Genomic DNA, 23,453 nt, shown 5'->3' with positions numbered 1-23,453 from the left:
CACGGTTGTATTCTCACAACATTACAAGTTTATTCCTGTAATTTTTTTTGTTGCTCAAAAAACTTTTTCTAATGTTACAACTTTTTTCTTGTAAAATTACAACTTTTTCAACATAAAAATACAACATTATTTATCTAATATCAAAAGTTTATTGTCAATGTCTAAAATGTTTCTGGTTTTGCAATAAAATCACAAGACTTTTTTTTGTTTTTTTTAAATGTATTTAAAATTTTAATTCTTTCTTAAGGAGCTAGGGGGAAAAAAAGAAAACAAATAAACTTCAACCTAAGTTTTGTACAAAGCAATAAGATGATTGGACTGCTGAGGATGACGAGGATGAAGAGTTCGGCTCCTCCAAAATGACTTTAACAATGTGAACATTATGGTAAAATAAGCAAAATAAACATTATAATATTTAGAGATGGCGGGTCGGCATGCTGTTAAAACAATAAAAATAAAAATAAAAAAAGGGGCGGGGTTAAAAAAAATAAACAGCCCTCATACAGAATTAATTTAACACCAGTCCAAAAATAAATAATAAATTCAAAAGCTACACAGGTGATGGAAAATTGTACAACTTGAATTTAAAAAAGCAAAAGAAAGAGTCGTATTTAGTTTTTTTATTTGCTTTGAACGTTTGAGGGTGAATCCATCTGTGATTAAAGGCCAGGGGGAGGAGCCTAATGTGGCAAACATGGTGAAACATGAAAAATAACAACAACGTGACTTAAAACCTCAAGGAACACACAAAGGAAATAAAGGAGTGTTTATTCACTCAGGGATTGTAATTGCTTGGCGGTCCTGTGGAGCAGCTGTGGAGCAGCAGCAGAGTTTATTTCCAGGTGTTTGCAGCAGTCTGAGAGATGGAGGAGCGTGAGGGGATCATGTCCAGCAGGTACTCCCTCTGACGAGCGTCCACTGAACCAGACGCCTTGTGACCCGTCAGACTGGGGTTGACGTACGCCATGGTCACGCCTGCACACGCACCACAGAAGAAGAAGAAGCAGAGTAAAGAGTTTGATACACGACAAACTTAATCAGGACGGACTAGACACAAAAACATTTACATTTCCTTATTAAACGTTGCAGGGATTCAAACACACACACCAAGTCACAGAAAGAAGCTTCCAAATGATTACAATTGTCTCTTATTTTGTGTGATTTTGGTGTCATTTTATGCATGTTCGGCTGTTCTTATTGTTGTTTTGTGTATTTTTCTAGTCATTTTGTGTGTTTCTGGACATTTTGTGTTCTTGGTATTATTTAGTATATTCTTTCATTGTGTGTATTTCTAGTGTCATTTTGTGTACGTTTACTTGTTTTCATTGTCTTTTTTTTCATTATCTTGTATATTTTTCTGTCATTTTGTGTTTTTGGACACATTTTGTATGTTTCCAATGTTATTTTCTGTATGTTTCTGCTTGTTTTTATTGTTGTTTTGTAAGTTTTTCTAATTTTGTGTGTTTTTGCCATTGTATGTGTGTTATTGGTATAATTTAGTAAATCTTTCTCTCATTTTGTGTGTTTTTAGTATCGTTTTGTGTCATTATTAAATCTTTCTATTTTGTGTGTTTATACTGACATTTTTCATTCTGTGTGTTTTTGAGTAATATGGTTGATTTTTTTGGGGGTCTGAACTAAATCAGACGGAGGGCCTCATGTGGGTCCCGGGCCGACAGTTGCCTATGCCTGTCCTGTTGTGTTTTTTATTGTTTCAATAACACTTGGAAATTCCTTTTAGAACAATTGAAATAACTTTAAAGAAGAAAATAAAATAATCCACCGCACAGAAGGGGGGGGTTGTATTTGGAGAATCTGATTGGCTGTCGTTAGAGTGGGGGTGTTTCCCTCCCCAGGATGAGGAGGAGGTGGTGGGGGCTACTGTAGTGACAGAGGCTGGAGTCGTACTGGTTTCACTGGTTCACTACCTGTGTTGCCGTGGCTCTGCTTCCTCCAGGCAGCGGCCGAGGCCCCGCCCCCCCCGCTGGCGTTCCTGTGGCCGGGGAATCCGCTGCTGCTGACCTTTGAACTCTGCACAGAGCGCTGGGGAACGTGGGCATGCTTACCTGGCCGACTGACCAGAGCGGCGGCCGCCACGGCACTCTGCAGCTGGGACGAGGAGGAGAAGGAGTGGGGGACGCCTCTGACCCCCCCAACGGAGGAGACGCCACGGGACACGTGGCCCTGGGAGCTCTGCTGAGACACACAAGAATGTAGAAAAACACCAGGCTTAAGTTCTAGAAATTTCCTACATTTCTACAATGTAACTCAAATACTAAATATTTTTTTCGTCTTTTGTGTAACTTTCAGTAATTCTGTTTTTTTCTGGACACGTTTTGTGTGTTTTTAGTGTAATTTTGTGTAATTTCGGTGGCATCTTTCTTTGTATTTCTGGTTGTTGTTTATTTTTTTGTTATTTTTTTTATTGTCAACTTGTGTATTTTTCATGTCATTTTGTGTGTTGAAATGCTCTGGTTTTTAATTATATTATTTGGAGATATGAAACATTTATTTAAAGTTACTCCCAATTTCTGGGTAACACAAATAATTCCAATTGTTACCAGCCAATCAGCTGATATCCTGAAATACTTCAAACGTGCATCACTTGGGATCTTTGACTGTCTTGTCTTTTTTTAATCTTGTATTTTGATGGCATGAAGCAGTTGTGAGAGTTGATGTTAAGGTTTGATTGATGAACATGTAATCCTGTGACTACTACCTATTTACCATAGTATATAGCATCTTAAAGATGTAAATGATTGTTTTAAGCAGAAATAAAATGGGTTAAAAGTTTTTTGTTTTTTTTTTTAAAAGGTGGAAAAGGTGGGAAATGGGATTTTAAAAACCACAGAAATAGGTTAAAAGTTGCAAATTAGAGTGGATAAAAACAGACAAAAAAGTGATAAAAACAGTTTTTAAGTGTCAGCATGACAAAATAGTGAATGTGGTTAAATTGGCAAAAATAAGCATGAAATATAGTGAAAAGAGGTTAAAAGTCACAATAATGGGTCAACATATATGACATTAGGTGGAAAAGTGGTGGAAAGGGTTTATAAGTGGTGAACATGTCATAAAAGTGGAAAAAATGTGCAGAAAAGGCATTGAAATTTGATTGAGAAATGGCAGAAATGGGAGTAATGAAGGAAAAATACAGTAAAAGGAGCAAAAATATGGCAAGAAAAAGTGATGAAAATAGGTTAAAATATGGAAAGTTTGGTGTAGTTGCAGAAAAAGGGTAAAAAAATAAGCAAAAATGGGCTCAAATTGTTAAAAAAACATTCAGAAATATAAACAGTGGTGTGTTCCCACCTGTTTGATGGTGTGATGGTGGAGGATGTTGGAGGCTCTGTTGGCCTGTTGGTGGTGGTGTTGGTGGTGTTGGTGCTGATGGGGGGCGGAGCCTCTAGCCTGTTGGTGCTGCTGTTGCTGGAGGGCGGAGAGTCTGGCCTGCACCTGCTTCATCTGCTGAGTCGCCACCTGCTCAGCCTTCGTCGTGGTCTTCGTCATCGTGGTCTGAATGAGTCGCTGTTCGATCTCCTGCTCCTGCTGCAGAGCTTTGACGAAGGCCGACTTCAGCCTATTGGTGTGCTCGGCCTTCAGAGCCTTCTTCTGATTGGACGACATGCAGTCCTCGCACAGTGTGACTCCGCCCTTTGCTTTGTCCAGCCTCCACTGGCAGGTGAAGTCAGTGCTGCACTGTGTGCAGGTGAAGGGCTCTTTGAGAACGTTCCTAACCAGAGGCCTCCCTGTTTTACCTGGAACACACACATATCATCAACACATCAAACAACCAGAAATAATACAAATAAAATAAAGATTAAATAGAAATAAAATAATAAATGTATTGAAATAAAAGAAATAAATTGTAATAAAACATCAAATAAATGAAAATAAAATAATACATTGAAATAAAATAATAAATACATTTAAATTAAATAAAAAATAAATCGAAATAAGAATATTAAATAAAAGGAAATAAAAAATAATAATAAATACATGGAAATAAAATAAAACAATAAATGTATATAAAAAAAATACATCGAAATAAAATCATAAATAAATTTAAATAAAATAATAAATACATAAACTTAAATAAAATAGTAAAAATATTTAAAATAAATAAATTTAAATAAAATAATAAATACATCTAAATGAAATAATAAATAAATTGAGATAAAACAGTGATTGAAATGAGGAAGCGGACATACTCCTGTGGATGGAGTCCAGCAGGTTGTGCACCACCTCCTCCAGTCCCACCAGGTAGATGAACTCGTTGTTTGCCGCTGAGGGCATGAAGTTAAAGTCTGGGGAGGGGGGTTTGGGAGGGGGGATTTCCATCAGGGTTTTCTCTAGTTGTTTACGAAGGGCTAGCTTAGCCGCGGCCTGACGGCTAGCTGGAGAGTCGTTCAGACCCACGAGGGAGATGCTGTTTCCTGAAGAAGAGCCTTTCAAACCAGATGAAGAACCCTGTGAGGAAGAGGAGGAGAAGAAGAAAAGGTCAGAAACATGAGGTGAACATGTGTCTCCAATGTTTAAAGAGAAGCAGTGAGTGAGGGACCAACCAGTGAGTTGGAGTTGCTGCTGCCCACTCTGAGGAGGCCCTGCTGGACCAGGCCCGTCTGACCCTGGGCCGTGGTGAAGGTTCTGGAGCCCCCCAGCAGGGGAGGAGGCCCCGCCCCCGAGCCTCCAGAGGCCCCCAGCTGCTGCTGCTGACGGAGCGCCTGGATCTGCTGTGGAGACACAGACACGGACTGAACCAGACCAGGACACAAACCAGGAAACAGGTCCAGGAAACAAGACCACGACAGTTGTTTTCAGTAAAAATGTGACCCACTGAAATATCAAGTGTGTATTGCTTAAAGGAGCAGAAAAATCCTAACTTTCTAGTTCACCTCGTTTTCTGTAATGAAGGTTCTATTGACAGTTTTCAGCACTTTTCCTTTCCACTCATTTTGTGTGTTTCTAATGTCATTTTGTGTATTTTTGCTTTTGTTTTCATTGTTTTTTTGCTAAATTTGCTGTTATTTTGTGTGATTTTATCAGTGTTTGTGTGTTCTTTGAATCATTTAGTAAACTTTTCTCTTATTTAGTTTGTTTCTGGTTGTCCTCTGTATTTGTTCTTTTGTCTTTTGTATTTTTGTTGTGTGTATTTTTGGGCACAATTTGTGTGTTTTTGGAAACATTTCGGTGTGCTTTTTTTCATTGTTTATGTGTTCTTAGTATCAATTAGTAAATGTTTCTCTCATTTTGTGTGTTTTTACTGTCATTTTCTGTATGTTTGCTTGTTTTCAATATTATTTTGTGAAATGTGTTATTTTCTGTCATCTTACATATTTTTCTGTTACTTTGTGTGATTTTTGATAATCAATTTGTGTAATTCTGTGCGTTCTTTGTATGGTTTAGTAAATCCTTCTCTCATGTTGTGTGTTTTTAGTATTGTTTAGTGTAATTTTGGTGTCATCAAATCCTTCTCTCACGTTGTCTGTTTTTACTGTCATTTTTGTATGTTTGCTTGTTTTCATTGTTGTTTTTCTGTTATTCTTTCATCCTATGTATTTTTCTGTCATTTTGTGTCTTCCTGGTACCATTTAGTACATTATTCCTCTTATTTTATGTGTTTTTGGTCTAATTTTTTAACTTTCATTCCACTTCATTCCATTTCACAGACAGGAGATCTCCCCTCACTTTCTCCTTGAAACGACACGTTGGATAATGGATGTGTTACTGGTACCTGTGAGCCTCTGACCAGCGTTGGCATGATGACCTGGGCTCCATGTTTGGATGAAAGCTGCTGCCCTCCTCTCACCAACGGAGGTGGAATAACGGTTCCTGAACTCCTTCCTGTCAGAATCTGTTTGAATAAAGCCAACACTTGCTTTGAGCTTAACTTAAACCTACTGAGTGTGTGTGTGTGTGTGTGTATGTGTTTGTGTGTGTGTGTGTGTGTGTGTTCACCTGTGGAGAGACTTTATTGTTTGTATTGGTTCCTCGTATTAAAGGAGGGGGAGCAGAAGTGTTGGATGAGTTTGAAGTCTGAAAAAAAAGACGACGGAAGGTTAGAGTCACTTCCCGTGTGGGGGTGTGGCTTGATGTTCACCTTCTGCTGAGCGTCGCGCTGGATTTGACTCTGTCTGAGTTTCTTCAGCAGCACCAGCTTTGCCTCCTCCAGCCTCAGCTCCTCCTTCAGCTGCTTAATGATCCTCTCTCTCTCCACTGGGCTGCTTTTCTGCACACATACACACTCAAATCATTCATGTTCCATCCCACATTTAGCTGTTCATGACTCCAAGACGCACTATTGGGGTTTAATCCAAGACGGAAACTGGCGGCACTCAAGGTAAACGCACAAAAATGACAGAAAAATGCACATAAAGACAACAAATGTGCACAGGAACAAATGAAAAGCACACAAATCAATAACAAAATTACACAAAAATTACTCAAAAAGCAACTAAAACAACACAAAATGACAACAAATATACATGAAAATAACTGAAAAGCACAAAAAAAACCCTAACAAAAATACACAAAAATGATTCCCAAAATCAACTAAAACCACAAAAAAACCTAAATTAAATATTACATAAATGTAAATTAAATAATAACTTCATTTAAAAAAATAATTAAATTGAAAGACAAATAATAAACAATTTAATTTAAATAAAAAATTAATTTAAAATAAATAAATACATTGAAATGAAACAATAAATACTTAAAAAAAACAAAACAGAAATATTCAAAATGACAACAAATATGCACGGAAATAACTGAAAAATAGACAAAACATCAACAAAAACGCACAAAATGAGAGAAAAATATAAAAAATGATTATAAAAACACAAAATTACAGAAAAATACACACAAGGACAACAAATGAGCACAAAATTACTTAAAAAAAAATCAAATGGGAGAAAACTCCAAAACACACAAAACAACATAAAAATTCAAAATGACAACAAATGTGCATGGAAATAACTGAAAAAGATACAAAACCACAAAAAATACAAAAAAATGAAATAAAAACAGTAACTTTCTGTGTTAATGCTCAGATTGGTTATTATTCTAATGCTGACTTGGGGTGGGAACCTCTGAGTACCTCACGATACGATACGCGATACAAAGCTCACGATAACGATTATCTCACAATATGACGATACTGCGATTATCGATATATTGGTCAGAAATCAATCTACGATAATCTATGACATAAGATAAAAATAGATTAAGTGAAAAGATACAATTTTTATTTTACATCTCTGAAAGACAATACATTGAAAAAGTGTCCAATGAACAGAGAACATTTCTGTAAATGTGTCAACATACCAATGTAAATGAATAAGTATCTCCAATAGTGCTTTGTGTAAACAGGGTCTTTCTTACCAGTGACACCATTATAGTGCAATATTCCAGTAAACAATATATTGGTTCCTTCAACAAACAGTGACAACTAGAGCTGGGCGATATATCGAATATACTCGATATATCGCAGCTTGTAGTCTGTGCGGTGTTGAAAATGACCATATCGTTAAACTCGCGGACTTTTTTTTTTTTTTTTTTTTATAATTATTTTTTTTTCTTCTCTTGTCCTGTCCAGCATCGAAGATTACTTAGGTTATCAAGTTAAGCTTATTTTATTTTTTATGCTTGTTTGTAGATTAACTTTTATGTTTAGGTATTGTCTTTGAAGCCATAGGATTGTGAAATTAAAAATACCATACACTTTCTTTTCCACCATTTGATTTCCTATTATGCAGCTATTTTTTATTTTACTGATTTTGAAATGACCTGTGACATCCTGCACAAAAGTGTATTATATATATTTTTTTTAAATATCTTAGTGGCATTATGCACAAAAGGTGCACTTAAATTTAGTGTTGTTTTGAAATGTCATCTTAATGACAACATGCACAAAAGGGCACTATTTGTTTTTAAAATATTGTAGTGGCATTATGTACAAAAAGTGCACTTTAATTTTGTGTTTTGAAATGCCATGTGAGTTGCATCCTGCACTAATGTCTTGTTTTGAAATGTCTCTGTGACAATTTTGCACAGAACGTGCACTTTCTGTTGACAATTTTATGTTTGAGCCACTCACTGTTTAATAAATACAGTTATGTCAACTTTGACTTAGTTGTGATATCCCCTTTTTTGCATGAAAGTTTAAAATTGGCATATATTAATGCAGTATGATCAAGAATGTTTTAATGTAGACATATAGAATCATCATACTGGTGTGATTTTGTGCATCAAAGTGTTAATTCAAGGGTAATGCAAAATATCGAGATATATATCGTGTATCGTGACATGGTCTAAAAATATCGCGGTATTTATAAAAGGCCATATCGCCCAGCCCTAGTGACAACATTTCTGTGAAGACGTACCAGCACATTTTAGTGAAAAAGCAGAAAAGGTTTTGAAAAAAATAAATAAATAAAAAAATTAAATCGATCAATAATTGATCGTGCGGAAAAATATCGCAATATATTGCCGTATCGAGATATTGTCACACTCCTAATGCTGACATGAATAAAAGTCGTCCATTTGTGGGTTAAACATTAAGCTGAGCCACTTCATGGTTTCAACGATGATAAATGTTCTTGGGCAGGTGGTGAGGTCAAAGGTCAAAGGTCACGGTGGTGGTCTGTAGTGTGTGTGTGTGTGACCTCACCATCAGCAGGTCCGTGTCCAACTCTCTGCAGTGACTCAGCCCGTTCATTGGAGGACTCGCTGAGTCGTTATCTGACAAGATGATGACATCATCATCATCATCGTCGTCTTCATCAGGAGACAGAGGACGCTTTTCTTTTTTTATGCTGCACAGAATTAGAAGAAGGACAAAGACACTCATTAGACTATTGTGGGACAAAACAAATGAATCCTTTCATTTTTTATTATTTTTTGTATTTCAGAACTCATTGTGCGTGTTTTTATTGATGTTTTGTGTTGTCATTTTGTGTTGTTATTTTGTAAAATTTTGTTTGTTTTTTTTGTTATTTTGTGTATTTTCTTCTCATCTTGTGCGTTTTTATTATTTTGTGTATTTCAGGACTCATTGCATGTGTTTTTATAGATTTTTGTGTTGTAATTTTGTGTGTTTTTATTGTTACTTTGTGAATTTTGTTTGTTTTTTAAGTCATTGTGTATACTTTGTTCTCATCGTGTATGTTTTTATTGTTTTGTGTATTTCAGGAGTCTGTGTTTGTGTGTGTGTGTGTGTGTGTGTGTGTGTGTGTGTGTGTGTGTGTGTCCGTCCGTCCTCTGACTTAACACCACTATCATCACTTCCTGTGGACTAATCACTGCCACAATAAGTCACATGACCTCAAAGTCACGGTCACGTGACTCGCTCCTTCACCCCTCCCCTCCCTGCTCCTTCTACGGCGGTAACCATGGCAACAGCCGGCTGGAACCAGTTTGGGACGCAACTTCATTTTGTGCAAAGAGACTTTTAGGGTTCAGGTGGAGAGTGGAGGGGAAATGGTGGTGAGAAGGACAGGATTGAACGTTTTCACACACAAAACATGTTTTAAAAACTCACTTTGACAGAGAAAAGTAAGTGAGAAAAGTTGTTAAAGTGATTTTTTTAAAAAAAAAAAAGCAACATATCTTTAAAACATCTTATTGATCAATTATCTGTATGTATGTTAACTGCACGTTTGCAACTTTTTGAAAGTTAAAAAAGCGAAAGTAACATTTGCACGTGTAAAAAGGCCTGATTTGACTGATTATTAGATTTTAAGATATTTTCCGAAAGTAGAAATGATCGATTTTTTGTACTTTTGTTGCAATTTTGTGGGGTGTTTTTGGGGCATTTTGCATATTTTTGTTCTCGTTTTGTATATTTTCCTGTCATTCTGTATATATTTTGTTGTTTTGTGTGTTTTAGTCGGGTGGTCTTGGAGTAATTTTGCATATTTTTGCTCCTGTTTTGTATACAGTATTTTTCTGTCATTCTGCATATTTTTGTTGCTTTGTGTATTTTGGGAGTTTTTGTTTGTATCTTATTGTAGTTGTTTTGAATATTTTTGAGTCATTTTTTTTTTTTTTTTTCTTTCAAACCATTTTGAAGAGATTATGAGCAAAGTTTTATTGGTTACACTTGCCAAACATTCAGTCACCTCAGGGCAAAAACAGCATGTAAATGTGTGATATTGTCCCGAAACATGCATGTAAGGCATTTCTGTGTCATTTTGGATTTTAAATACTGGTAAATAAAATTAAAAAAACGGTTTAGATTGTTATAATTTTTCTAAATAAATTGATAACACATTTAGTTTCTCACAGAACCGGAGTTTTTGATTTTAATTTAACTTATCTACACCATGTGGAAAATCATTGACATAATAGGGTTTAGTGGGTCTACTTCAAATTAATATAATTAGGATAATGAAAAACCAGTTAAATACAGTATTACCACCCTTATTGAAGTTGGTTATGATTTGGTTTAGTTGGTCTTGCTAAATACAGTTGAATTATATTTACAGAACTGAGTCCAATGAATTAATGTTTAAGTTAGCTGGACACTAAATGTTTTTGCTTGCACTTTACTAACTTATTTCCATTTTAATATTACTGCTGAATTAGTTCTAACACAACTGAGTTTGGTGGAAATCATTGCCATAACCATATTAAATAAGTTCAACAAATTATTATTTCCTGAGTGTACACTGTATAAAGAGAAGGAATGTGGTCTAATAATGATGTAGTATTTATAATGACAGTTTCCTGTTGTACAGGATAAGCAAGTAGCAGTTGAAGTTATTTAAAGATAAACAAAGTTTAAAAATAGTTCCCACCCTCTGGAGGTACTCATGTCCACAGGCTGCTCTCCGGTCTGAAGTTCCACTTTGATGGTGGCTTTCATCTCCGTGGCAACCATGATGGAGGCTTTGGTCTCTGTGTGTCGGAGCTGCGTCCGTGAGTCGTTGGACACACTCTGATTGTCCGAGGCGTGTTCATCCGTCTGATGTCTCTTGATGACAATGTTCCCATCGTCCTTTGTGGGCGGAGAGAGCGGGGGCAGGTCCAGAGGTGGAGGCTGGCTCCGCCCCCTCTCCTTCTCCTCCTCCCCCTCCTGTTCCTGTTTCTGTGGGTCTGTTAGAGTCCTGTCTGTAGTGTCCTGGTCAGTTAGTCCAGACCCTGGGTCAGTGAGCTCACACACGTCCACTTTAGGCTTTTTGATTTCATTCTCTGAGTCGGACAGGGGGGCAGCCTCCCTCTCCAGCGCCCTCTTCTGGCTGCGGGTCTGACGGGCCGCCTCCTCAGACATCCCCTAAATACAGAATAGGAGATTTTTAAAACTGCTATAACAGCATAAATATTCACATGTAAAAACATTTGCATGCGAGGCATTTTGTGTCACATTGGAACCCGATTTTAAATTGTACCTGTAGTGTGGTCAGTTACATTACGTCTTCAATTATCCATCTTCAATTACAACTCAATTATGTTGACCAGTGTTTTTCCAATTACAAATAAATTACAATTATTTTTCCAGTGAAAGTAAATTACAATTACATTTTCAATTACTAAAGTTTTAATACAATCAATCACAATTACTGATCCTTTCATAAATAGGCCTATAAAACGTAACCTTCCTCTTGTGTTAGCTTTCTGTTAGCATCTAATGATAATGGGTCAGTTTGGTCGTTCTGGAGCCATTTTTCTGTCATTCTGTATATTTTAGTTGTTTTGTGTGTTTTTGTTGCCATTTTGTTGGATGTTTTGGAGTCATTTTGCATATTTTTTGTTCCCGTTTTGTATATTTTTCTGTCATTTTGTACATTTTTGTTTGTTACTGTTTGTTTTGTGTTTTTTTTTTGGAGGGGGGTTATTTTGCATATTTTTGTTTTTCCGTTTTTGTATACCTTTCTTTCATTATGCAAGTTTTTTGTTGTTTTGTGTGTTTTTGTTGCAGTTTTGTTTGAGTGTTGTTCCCATTTTGTATATTTTCCTTCCGTTTTCCACTATCGGACCCTAAACTCCCCGCGACCCTGAAATAGGACAGAGCGGGTCTGAAAATGGATGGATAGATGGAGGCTCTAAACTCCCCAGATCAGATCAGTATCAATCAGACTTATATTTAGTCTGGAGGACAAGCAAACTGACCTTCAATGAGCTTCAGGGGACACAATCTGAGTGATCACCCCGCTTCCTAAGACAAAACATGTTGAATCACCATGGTCACATGACCACAATGTTGACTCGAGCACATGCTCAAAACATCCAATTATCCAAGTAAGTCTAAACCAAAAAGCTAAATAAACAAGATAAGTGCTCAGTTAAAAACAAAACGTGTGTGTGTGTGTGTGTGTGTGGGAGAGAGTAAATGAACTGGATCTCCACCTTGCTCTAAATCTGATACGTTATCAATGTATGTATTCATATTCAACTGATTTATTTTTAAGGAACAAGTCGATGGTGACATCATCCTCACAGAACTTTCTTTGACTCCTTCAGAACTGAGTCGTCAACTTCAATGAATAAAGCAACAAATCCTACAAACTTTTATCACAGCGGGGTCCACAAAAACGAGATTGTCTGATTCACATTATCGACAACATTTGTGTGTTTTTGTTGTCATTTTTTTGTTGTCATTGAAGCATTCTGTGTGTTTTGTGCATTTTACTCATGTCGTGCATTTTGTCAGGGTTTATATGGTCATCTTGTACGCTTTTGGTGTCATTTTGTGTATTTACTCTCATGATGTGTTTTTTTCTAAATATATTACTTGAAGGCATCTGGCGACCCCCTCCCAATGTCTTGCGACCTTAAATGGGGTCCTGAACCCAAGGTTGAGAACTCCATGCTCTAAGCAATCAAACTTTATGTTGCTCTGCTGTACCACAGTGAGTTCAAGCCCAAGGCTCTACAACTCTGGAAACTATGTTTTTACTTGTTGGGGGAAAATGAGTACAATTAACCCTTAGAACCTCTTCCTGTTCTGGTTCTGGCAGCAAGGAAACACGCACACGCGCACACACACACGGTGTGTACCGAGGATGCACTGATTCACAATAAACACACACACACAGTGAATCATGTGATAATGAAATAGAAAGTTTTATTATTATTACTCTGACACACATGACACGACCCTTCCCACAATGCACTGGGACGCACAAAGCACTTTCCCCCCCAGAACCAGTTTGAACCGGCTGGTTCGTGTGTGTGTGTGTGTGTGTGTGTGTGTGTGTGTGTGTGTGTGTGTGCAAGAGAAGCTGAAGCTGTTTTTAACCCCTCAGGTGCTGGAGCAGCCATTAAGGGAGTGTGTGTGTGTGTGTGTGTGTTGATGACGTCACATTTTTAATTTAGATACTGTGAATAGGAAACGGTGGGTGAGGATTATATATTACCAACCCCCCCCACACAAACCATCACACAAAACACACACAGACACACACATCCAGTCCTCAATCTGAAGCTGAAACTGACCTTATCGTTGTAATGGAGGATGAATGAATGGCTGAAAGGTGTCATATTTCATCTCCACGGCAGTTTCTTCAAGCACACGCACATACACGTGCGCGCACACACACACACACACACACAAAAAGTATTTCAGGATCTAAAAGTAAAAACTCAACCAAGCACTTCTAATAAAAACCGACCGATTCCTGCTGTAACGTCACCAGTCTAACCTTTACAATAATAATAATAATAATAATAATAATAAACTGGTAGTCCCTGGTTGTTTAATAATTGACGACAAAAATCTGAAACACATTTTATCCGATTTTCCCTTTCAAAATTTCCTCAGGGGCACGCCGGAAACATTGAGAAGGAATAGTAGTAAAAAATAAAAAATATTAAAAAAATCACGTTTTTTAAAAAAAAATGTCATTGATCAATTTGTTATTTTTAATAGAGAAGAAGAAGAAGAAAAAGAACAACAACAAGAACAAGAAGAATTATTATAATTATAAGTCAAGGACACATCAAAGTGATCAGCAGATGCCTCTGAAGAAGACTGGCAGTTGACTGATGAAACGTGTCAGGAGATCAAAGTAAAAAAAAAAAAAAAAAGTCTGAATAAATGAAATCTTAACATATTTTATGAATGTTTATCGATCGATGGCGTGAGCCGCTGTAGTGGAGGGTTAGCGACCGTTAGCATTAGCGTGATTCAATCCCATCCATTAGCCGAGCACCGTCGTAGCACTGTGTGTGTATTTGACTATTCTTTAATCCAGCGTCAGGTTCCTTTCACTATCACTATCTCCTCTTCCTGCTCCATGGAGTGTTTTTATTTATTTATCCTGTCGGTGATGTGTCACTAGCATTCCTCACAGCAGCACCAGTTACAGTACAACCCCCCCCCCACCCCACACACACAGATCTATACTTTGTGAACACATAATTCTATATCCCTCCAGAGGATCACACACTGCTGCAGCTACACGGCCTTGCAAAACTGCTGCATCAGCAAAGTGTTCTTATCATCTATTTATCCTCTGCATTGTGTCACATCTTTGTGCAACGAGAACAAAAACCTGACTGTAGAGCCACAATATTTATCATACTGTGTAGTCAGGTTGCAAATGTTTTTAAATAAAACTGATGCTGATATTTTAGACGATGCTTAGATATATTTCAACATCTCTGTTCTACTGGAAATATCAGCATTTAGAATAATAATGATCAATCAGATGATTAAAACAGGAAACAAAAACTTTTTGTTACAATTTTGTGTGTTATGACTTAAGAGTCATTTTGTGTTTTTTTCAGGTCATTATATGTGTTTATGGAGTTACTCATTTTGTTGTCATTTGTCGTTATCTTGGAGTAACTTTGTGTATTTAGCTTTTCTTTTTATCTTCATTCAGTGATTCTTTTGATCATTTTCTATATTTCTGTAGTCTTATTGTGTGTTTTTGGAGTAATTTTGGAGTTTTAGTCATCTTATCTGTCTTTTTGCTTAATTTTGTGTTTTTCTGTTGTCATTTTGTTTTTTTCTGCTGTCATTTTATATATTTTGTTTTCCCTTTGTGTATTCTTCTGAAATGTTGTATGTTTGTTGAATCATTTAGTCAATTTCTTCGTTATTTTTGTATATTTTTCTTTTAGTAATCTTGAATTTTTGGGGGGTTAATTTTGTGTATTTTTATCTGTTTTTGCAACTTTATGTTAATTTTGTGTATTTCTGTTGTCATTTTATATATTTTCGTTGTCCTTTTGTGTATTTTTGCTGTGATTTTGTAAATTTCTCTGTTATTTTTGAGTATTTGTAGTTGTCTTGTCTGTTTTTTGGTTCATTTTGTGTATTTCTGTCGTCATGTTGTGTATTTTTGTATATGTCTCATGTTTTTTCTTGTCCTTTTGTGTATATTTCTGTAAATCCATGTGTTTTTTAGTCTTTTAGGGCATTAGATGAATGGACCTAATGCCATTTAGGTCCTTTAACACATGCTTATTGTTACACTTCACAAGTTCTTTGTTCATGTGAACAACCGACGGTTCATTCCAGATCACCACAAAGAGGCAATAAAAATCCCCCCTCCACCACCATGCTTGATAAAAGCTGTTAAAGCTGTGCGTTAGCTCAGCTTACGTAACACGGACACTAGTTTTAATTAGTAACTTTTATCATTAAAGTTCTTTTGAAGCTCAAACAACAAAAACAACATCCTGAGAATGTTGTTAGACTTTGAATCATCCGTAAAAAAAAAGCTACAAATGGTAAGCAATAAACACACTGTTACCTACACACCACTGTACACAGGTATAAGGACTAAATTTACATAATCATGGAAAACAGAATTTAAATCACAATGTACTTTATCAATCCCGGGCAAAAATTACTTTGTTACAGAAGCTCGAGAAATATTACAGATAGAAAAAACGATAAACAAAGAAAATAATGAAAAAAGAAAATGTACATAATTAACTACAAGACTATTAATTAAGTGCATACATTACAGTAAAAAATAAAATAAAATAATCTCTCTATTAAATCAAGGAAGTTCTGCGTGCGCGTGTGTGTGCGGAGCGAACTTCTCCCCAACACGGTGTCTGTTCGACCTGAAACTTTTTTAACAGTTTCCACATAGCCCGGGTGTGTGCATCCGTTATTTTGGACTTATTTGGTGTTGCAAAACATTTATTTTAATTTTATTAAGCTGGGACGGTACACTCATGTTTACCCAGAAGTGAAACCTATTCAGCTTTTGACCTCAGTGTGAGGGGGCGCTAGTGCACCAATCTGTTCATTTAAAACCTCTAATAATCCGTAGAAGCAGACAATCCTCCAGTCCACAAAATAAGGTCAATCTTAAAAACGTTTTTGTACTGCTAAAAGTTATTTAAGTGTGAAACAAAATGTTTATTTTCATTTTGTTTTGAAATTACGACTCCCAATTTCGATTGCGTTGTGGTACTTCCGGGTCAGTTTTATTTTTCTCTCAAGTCTCACGCACTGGGCATCAGACACGCATTTCAACAACCTGTGACGGAGTATGTGCATGCGCGCGGCTGCTGCGTGTGCGTGCGTGCGTGTGTGTGAGAGAACCTATGGAGGAGCGATGGAGAGGGTCCCACACGGCAACCAGGAAGACAGGTAGCGAGACGCACACACGCACATCTCAAAACACGTCCTCATCACGCATAAGGTATTTATTTTTTTTTTTTTTTTTTTTTTTTTTTTTTTTTTTAAGGATTTTTTTGGCTCTAGTGGCCTTTATATGACAGTTGCTAGACAGGAAGGGGGTGAGAGAGAGCAGGGAATGACATGCAGGAAAGGGTCCCAGGCCGGGAATCGAACCTGGACCCGCTGCAGGTGAGGAGCTATAGCCTCTGTAGATGGGGCGGGCGCTCTACCCACTGAGCTAAACACCGCCCCGCGCATAAGGTATTTATAATAAAAATATACTAAATGAGTAAAATAAAACAAAAAAAATAAACAATATTTATACAAAAAGCACACAAAATGACAACAGAAATGCACAAAAATATACAAAAAGGCTCCAAAAACACACAAAATGACTCCAAAAAACATACATTACAGAAAAATACACCAAACTACAACAAAAATATGAAAATGAGTTAAAATACACAAAACTAAATATTTATACACATACTCATTTGGCCATAATTGACAACTCTACTTAAGCTCCCACTATATGAATACATACTTCCAACAGGCACTGTACTAGTATTGTAAAACAATTAAAAAATACAAATACAATTAAAACAAACAATAGAATTTTTTTTAAAAAAAAAAACATTAAAATGTGAATAAAAATTTTAAATTAGAATAAGAATAAAGAATATAAGAATAAAAAGTAAAAAATAAATAGACGGAAAATACAGAATTCACTTTCTATAATGTGAATGAATATTTTTTTTTTATTTATCAAACAAAATCAAGTGGAAATTACAATCTGACACTAAATAAATATTGCCTCACATGCATGTTTTGGGACAATATCACACATTTCCTTCATATATTTACACTTGTGTATTGTCATGTTATATAATTAGTTTTTTCTTTTGTGTATTCTTCTAAAATGTTGTGTGTTTGTTGAGTTTTGATGTGTATTTTATCAATTTCTGTTATTTAGTGTATTTGTAATTGTCTTGTCTGGTGCTTTTTGGTCAATTTTGTGTATTTTTATCTGTTTGAGCAACTTTTAGTTCATTTGTGTATTTGTTTTGTCATTTTACATATTTTAGTTGTCCTTTTTTTGTGTATTGTTGCAGTAATTTTGTTCATTTCCGTTATTTTTGTGTAATCTTTGTTATCTTGTCTTTAGTTTTTTTGAATTTTTCTTTGTTTTTGCTGTCATTTTATATATTTTGCTGTCTTTTTGTGTATTCTTCTAAAATTGTGTTGAGTAATTTTGTGTATTTTGTCAAGTTATTTTCAGGTAGTTTGTGATTCTTTCTGTTATTTTTGTGTATTTTTATTGTACTTTAGGTTAATTTCTGTTGTCATTTTATATATTTTCGTTGTCCTTTTGTGTACCTTTGCTGTAAATTTCTGTTATTTTTGTGTATTTTTTGTCATCTTGTCTGCATAATCATATATCCCATATCAAAATATAATCTCACTTAACTCATTTAAATTAGGTTTTCAAAATAAAAGTTTGATTATCAAACAATGTATGAACACAAAATTCTAAAGCAACAATTATTTGAGATTTAATTGAGAGTTTTGTTGTCGTTCACGGCTAACATTAAAAACAATTTTTTTTACAAAGACAATAAACCACGTGAAACGTCGTACTGTGCAGCAACTGTCAGAGAGAGTGCATCATCCCACACGTTGCCCTTTATAAAATGTAAATTCAGCAGGTCACTATCACTGTGATCTTCCTGTCTTAGAAAAACTCTGATAGTGAAAACAGAAGAGCTCGTTCCTGACATCCTGCTGCTGGGAACCTACAGGAGCAATTCCACAGCTTAAAGGGCCCATGTTACACAAAGTTAACTTTTCTGTGCTGTAAACATCATTAAAATGCTATTAGGGCTTCATACACATGCCCAAAGTGTTTTTTTCATTGATCGTTAGTTAGAGGGTGATTTGCTCCTTTCTTACTGCAGGGCGAACCCAAACACCTCGCTACAATTTGATGACGCGTTCCCACTTTGATGACGAATTTGACGCGGCACTGAGCTGGAGAAGCCACGCCTCCAGGAAGCTCTCTGCCGTGATTGACATGTAAACAGACACGCCCACAGAAATGAGCATTTTAAGCGTCCTTCTTTCAGTGCTATGTATGTATTTTCTACAGTCTATATATGTACCGGTGAACGCCCCTCCCCCACACTTTGTCTCGTGTTTATAAAGCAACATGAGTGGGTGGGAGGAGGGTGGGTCATCCTCTGGCCCTACGTCACCGTGCGGGGAGGAGAAAGTCAGTGCCCCGTCTATAAACACGCCCACTCATTAATATGCATAAGTAGGATGCATAATCAGCCTGCTTGAGTAGAGTTGCTCAGAAAGTGACTTTTCAGAGGCTAAAACAGGCGAGTTTGGGGAAATAAACCTGAAACATTATGTTTATAGGGTTCTTAGAACAAATGGAGATGGGTGAAAAATAGCATGACATGAGAACTTTAATACAGATATCTTCAATGCAACAGAACGTCTAAATCTCAGCTGGGCTATATTATATATACTGACTGACTGACTAATAATATGTAACTGACAATGACAGCACAGAAGACAAGAGGACACACTAAAAAAACAGCTCCAACTTAAAGCCATCAACTTTTAAAATCCAAGCAGATCCACAAACATGTGATTATATATCTGATCTGAGGGTCACATGATCAACATTCATGTCATTATTTAGAATAATGACCAATCTGAGCATTAATACAGGAAAAACAGAGGGTTTGTGTGTTTTTTGTTATCGTTTTCTTTATTTAACAGGTCATTGTGTGTTAATGGGGTAACTTCTCCTGTGTTTTAAAACGAACTTTGTGTTTTTAGTTGTTTTCAATTTTTTTTCTGTATTTGTTTCGCCGTTTTGCATGTTTTCGGAATAAGTTAATTTTGTCAATTTTTGTTGTTAGTGATTATTTTTGTCACTTTGTGTATTTTTGTAGTCATATTGCGTGTTTTGAGAGTAATTTGGGGAATGTTTCTGTAATATAGTGGTTCTTTTTGTAATTTTGTAGTCCTATTGTGTGTTTGCAAAGTGATTTTGTAATTTTTTATGGTGACTTAGTGATACTTTTTGTCATTTTGTGTATTTCTGTAGTTATGTTGCATTTTAAGAGTAACTTTGTGTTTTTTTGTTGTGGTTTTTAATATTTTTCTGTATTTGTTTTGTTTGTTTTCTGAGTGATTTTGGGAATTGTTATTGTCATTTAGTGATTCTTTTTGTGATTTTGTTTATTACTGTAGTCTTATTGTTTGTTTTCATAGCAATTCCGTGAATTTGCTGTCATTTAGTAATTCTTGGTGTAATTTGGAGTGTTTCATTTTGTCCTATTGAATATGTTTCTGTAATTTAGTAGTTTTATTTATTTTATGAGTAATTTTGTTCATTTGTGTTGTTTTTTCGTGTATTTGTGCTGTTTTGTTCTGTGTTTTTTTTTTGTTGTATTTACTGTAGAGGAAAGCACCTTATCTGTTGTACTTTTTTTTACATTTATTTGTTTATCACATCCCAGCACAGTGGGAGGTGTATCACGTCTGTGTTTGCATGTTCTCCGTGGGGGGTATTTCATCAAAGTGTTCTCAGTAGAGCCAGGCTTATGGTTTAAACCTGGTTCAGCTAAGCCGTCTGTGACCACGCTGGCTTTTACCATTTCATCAAACTCTTCTCAGCTTGAAGCTCCCCAGCTGAGCCAAGCCAGCTGACAGTGTTTAGCTTAAGTGCACTACCTCATAAGACCCACAAAATCGATCACAGACTTAATGTTTAAAGAGTGACGACACATGCACTGCAGCTTTCACGATGAATGAGAAGCCAATAGGAGCCAATGCAGAGACCAACAGGATGTGATGTCACCTGTTACTGAGCAGTGAAAATAAATGACGGACACGTTAGAAAAACAAAAAAGTAGTAAAGGGTTAAAAGACGGTGTTATTTAGTCAATTTATCATAGTAAACAACTGAAACATGTGATCACACACTGATCATGTGCGTTCGATAAGTTTTTTAACACATGTCAGCTTTTAATATAAGAGATGATGTAACTCACAATTAAATTATATGTATTTTATTTATTTATTTATTTATTTATTCAGTTCATTTTATTAAACTTGTGAGTGTTTGAAGAATAGTTTGTTGAACTCAGCACTAAATGAAGAGCGGGAGCAGCAGCGGTGCTGTTGGATGCTGTTGGATGTCACATGTAGATGCTGCAGGTGCAGATGCGTGCACTGCGCGCACATCCCTTAAAGCGATAGTGTATCTTTGTCATTGGGAGCCTTAGTCTCTACCCTGTGACTGTCCCTGAAGCCCCTCCCTTTCTGTATATCCACATTATTAATCTCTGATCAATGAAGAGACATATTTATACTGTGTGGTAAACGGAGACGATGGATACGCACGTATCCTTATATATTATTACTGATGGTTTAAACACATGGAGACTGTGATATCTCATTAAAAATACGGTACACATTAAACATGTAATTGGACAATGATTCTATCGTCATTTGTATGGATTTAAAATCATATTAAAACATTTACCATGATTTTATGTTTATTTCCTTTTAAAATACCGTATTAAAGCAGTATTTTTATTTTTTTTTAAATAGAAGTCTTTTTGACTCCTTTCCTTTTGTAGATCTTTAATGAGTGTTTTAAAGCAATGACTTCTTTAATAATGATGACGTGGTTTCATGAGAGTGCGTCAGCAGCTTAAGCCAAGCCTTCTGCTTAAACCTGGTCGGGAGCAGGTTTGACCCACGAACTGTGTTACTATGGTAACCAAGGTGTTTTCTCGTTGATGAAACCGCCGTTCCAGTTAGAACCCGGCTTAACGGAGCCGGACTCTCAGGTTAAACCTGGACTTAACCCTGAGCTGGGTTTGATGAAATACCCCCCTTTTGTGTGTGCGTGGTTAGGCTAGGGGTTAATTGAACTACCCTTAGCAGTGAAGGGGTGGGAGTAAATGTGAGTTTGTGTAATTGTCATTAGCAAAAAATAATGCAATTAGTGATCATTAAAGTTTGTAATTGTGGTTTAAATTATACGTGTAAAGAATGAATAGACGAGTGCGTTATTCAGGAGGAGTGCTGTTAATTAGGGCTTTAATAAACCAAATCAGCAGAAGTAACTAATGTACATGCACAGAGCACTGGAGTGCACGTGGTTTAACGTGAACATTAAAAGCTTTGAAGTGCAGCAACGAAACCAGTTCAGCCCGTATACACTGTCAGTTTGAGTCTAAATAAACTGTTTTGAGTTTGGAAACAAGTGTGTGTGTGTGTGTGTGTGTGTGTGTTATTCTGTGGTTGTGATGATAGTGTGTTTCTGTGTGCGTGTGTTACTGTCTGTTTCTGTGTGTGTGTGTGTGAGTGTGTGTAGGATTGTGTGATTTTGTGTGCGCGTGTCCGTGTGTGTGTTACTGTCTGTGTGTGATTTTGTCTGTTTCTGTGTGTGTATGTGAATGTAAGATTGTGTGTGTGTTTGAGTGTGTGTGTGTAAGTGTGCATTATTCCGTGGTTGTGTGTGTGTTCAGCTTTAAGAGGAGGAAGACTATGGTTGTCAGAGAAGTAGGAAGATTAGCTTCCAGATACTAGCGCGAGCGACCCTGGGGGGGCGGCGGTGCGTTCAGGGGCGGCTCGGTCACCCCTAAAACCCCTGTGTGTGTTTCTGTGTATCTCTCTCTCTCACTCTGTGTGTGTGTGTGTGTGTGTGTGTGTGTGTTAGCTAACATTAGCGCCATCTCACAAAAACAAAACACGAACCCGGCTCTGGTTCTGGTTCCACCACCACATACAGAACAGACCACGTGCACACAGGGCAGAGAGAACCAGGACTAGAAACCAGTTCAGGGGACTCGAACCCCCCTGAGTCCACATCACCCGCACAGTCCAGAACCACCGAGACCAGAGACCAAAACCCGGTTTGGGGGGGGCGCGGGGGGGCTTTGAGGGCTCCACCAACCACACGGACAGGATTCAAACTTCAAACACACCGCCACTGGGACCCGGTCCCACCGGGACTCAACACCTCACCTCAGGGAAAAACCTACGAGTCGGAACTCGGACCGAGCCGCTGTTCCAACATCCGCATCAACTCATTTCAAACAGACCCAAACATCGGTCCCTGTCCCCAACCCCCTTCCTCCTCCTCCTCTGGTCCTCAACCTTTGGTTCGGTGACCCAGTCTTACTTTCCCGGCCCATTAGCGGCTCTATGCCACAGAAATGTGGAGGAAAAGCTTGTCTCGTCTCGGTGAGTCCGAATAAAAGCCTCCCCTCGATCCACTCACTAAAAAACTAACTTCAGGCTCACCTAAGTCCACTTCCGGGGCTCCTCGGTGGTCCGTGGTCCTCCGTGGGTCGACCGGTCAGTGGCTAATGTGATGTTAACCAAGATAAATCGGTGTTTTTTTTGTAAATCCAGGGGATATCCTCTTTTTTCGGCCCTCCCTCACTCCCTCACCGCGTCTGTTGCCAAATAATGAGCCTCGACACACACATGGAGCCGCTGCGTCCTCCTACTGGGCATGCGCACTGGGAGGACCAGGGACGACCGGATCATCATGGAAGTCACTGACCAGTGAGGGGACAGGGGTCCGAGAAAGACACACACACACAGAGTGACACACACACACACCACACATAGACACACACAGAGAGAGAGAGAGAGAGAGACACATATACACAGAAACACACATACAAACAAAGAGACACACACACATGTGCACAGAAACACACATACACACAAAGAACCACATGCACACAGAATAACACACACACACACACACACACACAGAATAACATGTGGACCATCATCAATCCTCTAATATCTGACACACACAATA

General features: G+C 37.2%; 1 protein-coding gene across 4 annotated transcripts; it reads right to left on the bottom strand.

Moving 5' to 3' along the window:
* Positions 1 to 259: 259 nt before the first annotated feature.
* Positions 260 to 23,176, bottom strand: LOC114479196 (transcriptional repressor p66 alpha-like). 4 transcript variants are annotated; one of them, XM_028472747.1, is made up of 11 exons: positions 22,922 to 23,176; positions 10,797 to 11,272; positions 8,669 to 8,813; positions 6,098 to 6,226; positions 5,956 to 6,033; positions 5,732 to 5,851; positions 4,563 to 4,730; positions 4,209 to 4,467; positions 3,310 to 3,755; positions 1,929 to 2,196; positions 260 to 975 (listed from the first exon to the last, which is right to left on the bottom strand). In XM_028472747.1, the coding sequence occupies exons 2-11, from the start codon at positions 11,267 to 11,269 to the stop codon at positions 833 to 835; spliced, it is 2,229 nt and encodes a 742-aa protein (XP_028328548.1). In that variant the 5' UTR covers positions 11,270 to 11,272; positions 22,922 to 23,176; the 3' UTR covers positions 260 to 832. The 4 variants fall into 4 exon arrangements, with proteins under 4 accessions (XP_028328548.1, XP_028328550.1, XP_028328551.1 ...); XM_028472749.1 differs by having other exon boundaries at positions 4,563 to 4,727; XM_028472750.1 differs by having other exon boundaries at positions 2,067 to 2,196; positions 22,922 to 23,175.
* Between the last annotated feature and the right edge of the window lie 277 nt (positions 23,177 to 23,453).

Source organism: Gouania willdenowi, chromosome 17 (assembly GCF_900634775.1).
Source record: "Gouania willdenowi chromosome 17, fGouWil2.1, whole genome shotgun sequence".
In the NCBI taxonomy this organism is placed as follows: domain Eukaryota; kingdom Metazoa; phylum Chordata; class Actinopteri; order Blenniiformes; family Gobiesocidae; genus Gouania; species Gouania willdenowi.
The sequence above is the reverse complement of the archived record's forward strand: the minus strand, read 5'-3'. Positions and strand labels throughout refer to the sequence as shown.

Bases quoted from the DNA above. Each gene is read 5' to 3' on its own strand.
- LOC114479196 (XM_028472747.1), bottom strand. From the start codon at position 11,269: ATGTCTGAGGAGGCGGCCCGTCAGACCCGCAGCCAGAAGAGGGCGCTG. The intron at 5,852-5,955 runs GTGAACACACAC...TTATTCAAACAG, and splicing joins ACAATAAAGTCTCTCCACAG to ATTCTGACAGGAAGGAGTTC. The intron at 976-1,928 runs GTAGTGAACCAG...GTGCGTGTGCAG, and splicing joins GCAGAGCCACGGCAACACAG to GCGTGACCATGGCGTACGTC.